Source organism: Fukomys damarensis, unplaced genomic scaffold, assembly GCF_012274545.1.
Source record: "Fukomys damarensis isolate Sample0158 unplaced genomic scaffold, DMR_v1.0_HiC HiC_scaffold_39, whole genome shotgun sequence".
NCBI lineage: Eukaryota > Metazoa > Chordata > Mammalia > Rodentia > Bathyergidae > Fukomys > Fukomys damarensis.
Genome location: NW_022900951.1, coordinates 31,320,110 through 31,330,522, shown reverse-complemented (window position 1 = coordinate 31,330,522; position 10,413 = coordinate 31,320,110). Strand labels below are relative to the sequence as shown.

General features: G+C 31.9%; 1 protein-coding gene across 1 annotated transcript in view; it reads right to left on the bottom strand.

Annotated features, from left to right (window-relative positions):
* The window catches only part of Cfap47 (cilia and flagella associated protein 47), a 423,126-nt gene that overhangs the window by 385,366 nt on the left and 27,347 nt on the right, over window positions 1–10,413 (bottom strand). Inside the window, exons 9-13 of the mRNA XM_033760546.1 lie at window positions 8,598–8,787; window positions 7,721–7,934; window positions 4,356–4,508; window positions 1,786–1,975; window positions 1,592–1,688 (exon numbers count right to left, since the gene is read on the bottom strand). Coding sequence (XP_033616437.1) covers window positions 1,592–1,688; window positions 1,786–1,975; window positions 4,356–4,508; window positions 7,721–7,934; window positions 8,598–8,787 — 844 coding nt within the window. The remainder of the gene's footprint in view (window positions 1–1,591; window positions 1,689–1,785; window positions 1,976–4,355; window positions 4,509–7,720; window positions 7,935–8,597; window positions 8,788–10,413) is intronic.

Sequence of the window (10,413 nt, the reverse complement as noted above, 5' to 3'; positions counted from 1 at the left end):
AACAAAAAAAGAGTCTTTCTATATTATTGATGGGAATATGAACTGGTATAACCACTAGGAAATCAGTATGGATAGCCCTCAAAAACCGAAAAATAGAAATTCCATTCAATTTAGCTCTTTCCAAAAGAGTTAAAGATATCATATTACAGCAATACATGCATACTCATGTTTATAGCAGCACAATTCATAATACTTAAATCTTGGAAGTGGTCTGTATGAACATCAGCAGATAAATGGATAAAGAAAATGTGTCATTTATGCACAGTAGATTACTTTGCCATAAAGGACAAATTTGAGTCATATGTAGGGAAATAGGTGCACCTTGAGATCATAAAATAAAGTGAGATAAAATATACATACAAGCCTAAATACTACATGTTTTTTCTTATATGAGAAATCAAAATCATATCAATTAAAGAGCAAAATAAAAGTTATGAAACAGAAAATATGAAGAGAGATTTTTTTACAAATGGGAAGGGGAACAGAGGTAGAGGGGGATTAGGAGTTGGTGAAATTCTAAAAGAATTAGGATGTGTCAAGTATGTGTACCAACTTCCCACAAAAATGTAATATTATATAACACAAATATGTACTAATATAAATGAAGAAATGCATAATGTTTATTTGTTCATTACAGTATAAAATAAAATAGACACTTAAGAATGCAATAGCAACAACAAAATAATAAAGCCACTATAAACCAAAAAAATTTTATTATGTATTAAAATTACAAATTATAGAATGGATATAAAAGACATCTCCAAAGAAGATATATGATTTAAATAGACATTTCTCGAATTAATTACATAAAACATGTATTCTTCACCTTAGTCATTAAAGAAATGCAAATCAAATACACAATAGATAGCATTTCACACTCACTAAAATGGCTATACTCAGAAAATAACAAGTGCTGGTGAGGATGTGGAGAAATTATAACCTTCATACACTGCTAATGGGATTGTAACTTCGCACAGTCACTTTGGAAAACAATTCAGAAATTTCTCAACAAATTAGATACAAATGTGACATACAACCCAGCAATTCTATGCCTACAAATCTAACCAAAAGAAACACAATTACATGTTCACTCAAACAGTTTTACATGCACACTTCTGGCATCATTATCCAAACTCAAAATAGCTCAATGTCCACTAATTTGTGAATGAACAAACCAAATGTGGTATTCTCACTAAATGGGATGCTATGCAGATATAAAATGGAGCAACATATTGATGAGTACTGTCACATGGATGAGCCTAAAAACTATGCTAAGAGAAATAATGCAGTATATGAGAGATCACATATTGTATGACTCCATTTATGTAAAATGTTCAGGACATACAAATTCTGTAGAGAGCTTATTAATAGTCACCTGGGCTGTGGAATACAAATACAGTGTGAGAGCATATAGGCATGAGGATGATGGCAGCATTCTAAAACTGAATTGTGATAGTGTTGCCTAACTATACATTTACAACAATGTATTTTTTGCACATTTTAAACTGATGAATTATGTGGAATATAAATTACACTTTAATAAATATTTATTTAATAATAAAGACTATAGTAGACTTTTATATATTCTTACCAACAATTACTTGATGAATTTGCTTTGGTGTCAAAATTATGCTGCAGTCCAGTTTTTCTTGGGGAGTGGCTGGGTGTGATTTAGGTCTTTTGAGAACCTGAAAAAATCATTTTTCCAAAATTCATTATTCAATATTAACAAAAAGTCATTTAAGAATACCCATAGTAAAAGAATATGTACAATACTGCACATACCGTTCTCTCCAGGGACACTCTCTCCTTGGATGCTAATTCCCTGGTACATAATAATCGATTAGTTTTCATGAAATGCTCTATTGAAGACAACTCCTTTTGTATTTCCTCTTGAGAGAGTGGGGGTGACTTCAGACCTGATGCTGGCAGCATGTCTACGTCTACAGTATCATCTGAATACACGCATTTCCTACTGAAATAATAATAAAAAGCAGTTGAGGTCAAGTCTTTTTAGAAAATAAATCTCTGAATCCAAATATTCACCATTGTATGCTATGGTTACAACAGTCATAGCTACTTAACCACACTGGTACACCAATCTGCAGAAATCTTCCTTTGCTAAGGAGATTCCCTTCTCAAACACTTAATAGAGGATGTTACGAGCTCTACTCCCACTCCGCTGCCACATTCGGAGAGAGTCCACAGTAAATGACTAGTATAGAACACAAGAGACAAGCCCCTCTGGCTCAAGGCAGGAACAACAATGTGGTATAATTTATGATCAAAAAATTCTGGGGCCAGAGATTTAGCTCAATGGTGCCATGCCTGCGCATAGGCTAAATGTGTAACTTATTTGTAATATATTCTTCCTCAGCTCTTTTTCCTGCCCTATTCTGCTTCCTCCATGGCAAAAAAGTTCCTAAGCATACTCCGCAAAAATCATAGGCACTGAAAGTCCTGTCTCAAGATCTGCTTTTGGGGAAACATACAGATATTTTCAAATAAAACACTAACAAAAGAAAATTGTTATAATTAAAGTAGTTCAATATTTTACTTCTACTGTACAATAAAATGTCATTCAAAACATTAAAAATGAAAAAGAAACTAAGACTAAGAAATGGAGAAAAATCTTATATTCACATGGAAAGGACTGAAATTTGACTCCTGTCACCCAATAAAAAATCAGTATCAGGCCAGGGGTTTGGCTCAGTGGTTCCACTGACTGCCTTGGAAACACAAGGGTCTGAGTTCGATCCCCAGTACCAAAAAACAAAAATCAATACCAGATTGAAAAAAGACCTAAATATGATATTAAACTACTAGAAAAAAAGAAAGGGGAAAGACTCAATATACAGAATGTTTTTTAAAAAATAAGAATTCAAAAGCACAGTCAACAAAAGCAAAAATAAATGGGTCCGGGGATTTAGTTCAGTGGTGCCACTGCCTGCCTCATAAGCACAAGGCTCCAAGTTCAATCCCTGGTACCAAAAAAAAAGCAAAAAGAAATGAACGAAAGTATATCAAACTGAACAAGAGGGTAGACGACCAACAGAATGGGGGAAAATTTCAAACTGTGCATTTTACAAAGGATTAATTTCCCAAACACATAAAATAACTAATTTTATAAAAAAACTACAAACTAACCTTAAATTGGGTTAATGATATTTCAAGGATGAAATTCAAATGGTCAAAATGATTTTTTAAATGCTCAATATCACTAGCCATGAGGAAAATGCAAATCAAAACTAAAATGAGATATCATTTCACCTAAGTTAATATGGCAATTATCAAAAAGACAAAAAATGACAGATGCTGGTAAGGATTTGAACAAAAAGAATTTGAAAGCACTGTTGATGGGATTGTAAGTTAGTATAGCCATTGTAAAAAAATCAAGGAATCTCTTCAAAAAATTAATAAGAGATCTATTACTATCAACAATCCCACTTCTGAGTATAGATCCAAAGGAAATGAAATTAGCATACCAAAGTAGCATATCAATTAGCATACCTGCATACTCATGTTTATTATGGCACTATTCATAATACATATGCTATAAAAACAGACTAAGTGCCCATTAACAGATGAATGGATCTATATGTATGTATAAAGGATATACAAAAAGGTATATATACAAAGGATACATATGTAAATATTATTTAGCCATGCAAATAATAAAATGCTATCACTTGCAGCAAAATAGATGAAACTGAAGGATATAATATTAAATTAAATAAGTCACATTCAGAGAGACAAATAACCACACATTCTCTCTCATAAGTAGGTCCTAGAAAAATCAACCTAAATATAGAGCAGCGATTACTAGAGGCTAGGAAGTTTGGGGCTAAGGAAGGTGGACACAGGAAGGTGGGATAATGGGTACCAAAGCACAGTTAGAGGGTTTAGGATTTAGATCAGTGGCACCGCACCCATCTTGCAAGAGCAAGGTCCTGAATTCGATTGCCAGTATAAAAAAAAAAAAAGCACAGTTTACAACAATCTATAAATTTTATGATGAAATAGAAAAAAGGAACTTGAAGTCTCCAAACACAAATAATAAGATGTATACATCAATCACCCTTATTTAATTAGTACATATTATATAATTGCACTGAAATATCCAGTAAATATGTACAATATTTGTTAAACAAAAAGTTGTAAGATTGTTTAGGGAGACAGAAATGTTAGCTATTCTGATTTTATCCTTTCTTTCCCTCCCCCCCATCTCTCTCTCTCTCTCTCTATATATATATATATACCAAACTTGTACAATGAATGAAAATAATAAATTTTTTAAAAGAAAAAGATAACTTTTCTGACTCTGTGGGCACCATGACTGAGGAATTGATCTTTACCTTGCTGCTTCTTTTTGCAGGCGTAAATGTCTTAAATATTTAATATGATTTGAATAGTAGTTTCGATGGACTCTCTTCTGTATTTTTTCAAATTCAGTATGTTCAAAATCAGGATCTATATAGTTATACCTTGGAATCTTTGTGAAAATTGTCCTACAATATGAGTAAGTCATGTTAAAATCTATACATATACATTTGTTCAAAAATTATTTATAGAGTATCTACTAGCCAATATTTATCTCAGGTGTTGGGCACAGTATATTGAGCAGAAGAGACTCTTCTCTAGTATTCTCACTCATACACTATTCTACATCAAAACATAAAAGAATTAGAGACCTAGTTAATTTCTTAATCTAATTGGAGAAAATCTCTTCTTTTGAGGTTACTCCAAAGCCATCCTTGAGTAAGCAACTTGGACAGTTCTACATTAGAGATCAGACTTCAAGAAATAAAAACTCACCCTGTTCAGTGTTTTTAAGTTTATTGCTTTTAGATCATAATGACTAAAATTAGAAAAAAAGAACAATGAATAATTTTGTCAAACATGTTACTTTCCTAAAACATTAGAGTTTATGAAATAACCATCAATAGTAAATCTATAGAAAGGAAGCAATCCATAAAAGAACTTCAAATTATATCTCATATTAACTGGCTTTGTGTTCTTCCTTTTTATTCATCATATATTTTCAGTAAAAAAAAAGGTATAATTATTCCCACCTTTTATCCTTTGTTTACTTCAATCCTCAGCAAATTTTAGCACTCATTAAGAGTGTCACCCTCAACAGTTAATTCCTAAGTATGAACCATTACATACATGTACTGAATATCCAACTGTAATTTATAAATATAATCGCATATTATATTAATCAAAAAATTTTTTAAATGTTCAAGGATCTAGAAATGCTAATTAGTCTGACATGATTATTACACATGCACATGTGTATCAAATTTTTAAAGTATAACTCATAAGTCCATACAGTCAAAATAATATGTAATTTGAAAAATGTAAAGAAATAATTCTGGCTGCATGGGCCTGATGATTTGTTGCATATTGCTTGAGGAACTCTACCACTTTCCTTGTTTCTGCAGGTACATACTAAAGTCAAATGAAAATATGACTCACAGTAAGTATTAGTCGTTCTCATAATTTATTTCACATAGTCAAATAAAAATTAATCATAAATTAATCTAATTTTTCTCCTCATTTTCCACAATTATTCAATGTTGACATGAAGACAGCTTTAACTAAGTTAAAGGTTTTAACAGACTAAGACAAAAAGAGGGGAAATGTTTAGTTATTCAAAGATAGTCTCTAATATTTAAATTTCCATTCAGGAGCTATGACACTTTACCATCCTATAAATCCTAGAAATAATTATTATACCTAAAGTCATGACAACTGAAAGGAGCACAAAGAGATACAGAAAACAGCAGTAGATTAAATACCTTAAGTAACAAGGAGCAATGAACATAGCTAGATCCTAAATCCTTACCATTTCCTCAAAGAAAAAACAACTGGAAATATACTCACAACTTGAAATAGATGATTTTAAAAAAATACAAAAACAGGAACAAAATTTACATGTGAATAAAGTTTCCCTCATCTATTTACTGAAAATTCTAAGGAATACTACCCATATGCATGATGACATTCTAAGCACAGGGCATACTGTAGTAAACCAACTTTGACAAAAATTCCCACCTTTTTTCTTTTCAAAATTTGAAAAGTTAAGGGGCCAGCGATTTAGCTCAGTGGTTCTGCCACCTGCTTCTCAAGCGCAAGGACCCAGGTTCGATCCCCAGTACCAAAAAAAAAAAAACATTGAAAAGTTAAGATGCATTAGAAATTAAATAGCATTTGTCTATGGCCACCCTGAATGCACCCTATCTCCTCTGATCTCGGAAGCTAAGCAGAGTCAGGCCTGGTTAGTACTTGGCTGGGAGAAATTAAATACCATTTACAATTACGAACATGAAATACAAAACAATAAAATATCTTTCATTACTTAGAGTTACTAACTATTAGCCAGGAATAAAACAACTAAATTTTTTCTACTCATGTGAAAAACAGTTCACTAATCAAAGTAAATGTGACCATAGAATGCAAAGGAACTGCGCTAAGCTTTGTTTTTGAAAAATTCTGGAACTTTTGGACCATTGCAGGGGTGGGGAAAAAAAGAAGAAGCAGAAGAAGCAAGATATATATATCTTGGTCAGGTACAAATGATGAAAATGTGATTATGTGTATCTAAAATCTATCTATAAATGTTTTGCAAAAAATGAATACAGACTCAGAAACAAATTAATACTAAATTAAGACATTATATCGCTCTGTATACATATTTATATAACCTTAAGAACAAGAAGGATATAAAAATATTTTCAAAAGCATCCACTAAAGGGCAGAAAGGATATAATAATCCAAAAGGAAACACATATTTTATAATATATAATTATTTTAAACGAAGTATGAGCTATTTTTTATGTTCCTGTATTTTACCACACTTGTCAAAATTTTTTAAAAGGCAGATGGGGAATTTGTAAAATAAAAATACTAAGATAATCTACAAAAAAACTAAAATTTTCCCACTGTAGATAAATAAAATAGTCCTACAAATCAAATAGTATTATTTTTAAATGGCTGAAAAATTAAGCAAGCTTAATGATTTCCTTAAAGTCAATAGACAAGTGGAGAAAGCTCAGAGCTCTATCAAATTTACATAGTCAACAAACGCATTTAAGCAGGCAGACAAGAAACCTACTTTGGACTGAAATGTACACAAAACATTTCTGGGATCAGGCCCCACATAAAGATATCAATATGCATTGGTTATTTCTGACTAAAAATTGGTAAAATAGTAATTTCCTTGAGGTTTGGATAAATTTAAATTAAGTTTTATAAACCTTCATTATCCTAACCCAGGAAGTTTTAGTTCAGTTAATGCAAGGTAATTCGATGTGTCTCTGAGGGGGAAAACGATACTGACAATGACAATGATTGGCTATTCACAATTTTACCTTTTATTACATAAGTAATCTGAAGGTGTCAACCCTTCTTAATAAACACAACGATTCTGAGGACTTGTTAGATTCCAAAGGTGATTATTTCTTTCTTCTATACTTGTCATTGGTACACTCTAAGGATTATTTTGTATACCATTCACTGCTCAGCAAATATACAGAAGAGATGTGAAGTTGAAATAAAATAAAACACACTGACATTCAACAACTATCTCACTCCACATATAACAAAATAAGAAGATAAAATATTATTGGTGTCATCATTAATTTTTTGACATCAAAAACTAGTCAGACCTCTGCAAATCATGTTGGATATGTCTTTCAAAATTCAAATATCACGTTACCTGAACTGTTTATGATATTCTCCTGGCCTGAGACTTGCAGCTCGGTCATTGGGAAGGGCAATCAGTGCACCTTTCATTGTCTCTTCATTTGACCGATGATCATGAAGGTGCGTCCTCGCTGACTGAAGCATTGCTACAGGTGCATAGTCCTCACATTTTACCAAGTCTTTGGCCATGAACTGTCCCGTGGGATTACTTATCAAAGGGGATATACCTTTTGTAGAATAGAATAATAAAATTATATAGGGTACTCTAAATTGTATCTTTCAGAAAGATAGCCATTAATTAATCAACACAAAATAACTGGTTTGCATTGAAATGTTAAGCCCAAAAGAAACACATTCAGAAAATCCCAATATGTGGACCTGTACACAGAAATTTAGCAATTAATACTAAAATAAATACTAAAATGAATAAAAATAAAATATGATAATTGCGAAGATTAAGGATGATCCATATAAAACTGAAAGGTTGAAGAAACTGTATCAGTTATTTAACATGGTTCAATATATAAAAGATTGTAGCAAGTTGGATAAAATAGCAGCAACAAGAAAATCTACGGAATGGTCAAAATTAATTTATAGTATAGCCTCAAGCAAAACAGCAGAAATTAATATGAAAGCCATAAAATATTTCAGGAGCTATATAGGTTACTAAGCCAAAAGTGTGATCCTCAGAAATGTAACTACATCTACGGGAGTATGGTAGGAACACAAATCTTTGGGCCCTAATATTACCTACTAAATAAAGCTTAATAGTCAATAAAAATATATAATTGAAAGGCCTTTAGATGATTTTAATTCATGCTAAAAGATAAGAATTACTGAATTACATTCACACACACATAATATATGGTAAAAGTCATATATTGGCATACCAGGATTAATTTTCATCACAATTTTCTTAGTGAAAGGCTTACAGACGCTTGTGAAATTTAAATTTATGTGATGAAATGGTTTCATCGATATAGACTGCAAATTTTTATCCACCACTGGGCCAACAATCTCTATCACCTGTTTCACTTTAAAGGATCCAATTTGATGTGGAATAAATGAGCATATCACACTCTATAAAAAGAGGAAAAATAATATTTTATTGACAGGAAACAATAAAAGTAAATCCCAAAAATTCTTTATTTTAATTTCATGTTTACCATGGTGATATGAATATAAATTATGAACATTCAGCATTGACAAACACTTATGATATTACTGGAAATTTATTTAACAGAAATTAGGACTATCAAACCAAAAGACTTCAAAAATAATAATTATGGATCTCCAAAAAATCTACTTCTCTAAAATTAAAACACTGGCAAAAATATGCCAAATATCAACTTTATCAGGGATTTCAAAATTATCTAAGAATATACTGAAGTCCAAGGAGTCATTTTTTAAAGTTACAGAATCTCTGAAAGACGAGAAGTTATTGTGGCAGTTTTACTTGTTCTAATTCCATTTTCTTTAAGTTTCATAATCTTTTAAAAAAACAAAACAAGCAAATAAAAAGCATTGCAACTGTGGTAGCTGTGAAAAATCATTAGCCTAGCAACCAGTGGAGTAAGAAGAATAGTTTGGAGATTTCTAAAAGCCCCATCTTCAGAGAATTGTACCTTTTCGTTTTGTCAGCTGGCTGAAAAGTCAATTATAAGGGATATTATTGTTTTACGGGATTTGTAGCTCACCCTGTATGAATTTTTGAATATCACAGCAACATGAAGTAGCATAATAAGAGGATAACAGAAGATAAATGGTTGAATAAATAAGAAAACACTTGAGAATAAGGTAATTATATGGAATTTGAAAAATGTTGATATATTCCTAAGAATCTAGTTTGCCATACACATCTGTAAGACTGCAGACATGCTCAGGAACTACTTGAGAAAATTCTAATCTCTTATCTCTGTCTGACTGTGAGGTTCCTTACAAGGCACTGAAAGCTATAAAGAATTGTAGACTTCTTGCCAAAATATTGAAGACATCTCTTGATAGTCTTACACAGAGGCTCTTGAAATAGTCTATAATATTATTAGTCCAAAGAACTTAAGAGAACCTCTGTGCAACCATTATCTAAACACTTAATTAGCTGAGTAGAGATGTTATTGGCTATACATAATAAAGAATACAGCTAATACAGAATTAGCCTCAAAGGTCACTAAATAAACTAAACAACTATCACAAAAAGCAACAATAAACCTTGGAGTGATATGATTTTTACTTTAAAAAATTATGTCATTTAAAATGCCCAGTTTTCAGGCCAGGAATTTAGCTCAGTGGTTCCACCATCTGCCTCTCAAGCAAAAGGACCCAAGTTTGATCCCCAGTATGGAAAAAAAAAAAGCCCAGTTTTCAACCGAAAATTATGATGCAACCATGCAAACAGGAAAGTATGGCCAATCCACAGTTAAAATAAAACAATAGATAATGCCCCTAAGGAAATTCAAATGTTGAACATATTAGACAGAGATGGAAAGTAAACTATTATTAATATACTCATAACTAAAAGAAAAATCAGTCTAAAGAATTAAAGGAAGTGTACAGCTGGGCATGGTGGTGCATGCCAGTAATCCCAGCACTCGGGAGGTTGAGGCAGGAGGATTTCTGTGAGTTGGAGACCAGCCTGGGCTACAAAGTGAGTTCAAGTCAGTCTCAACTACATAGTGAGAACCAGTCTCAAAAAAAAAAAAAAAAAAA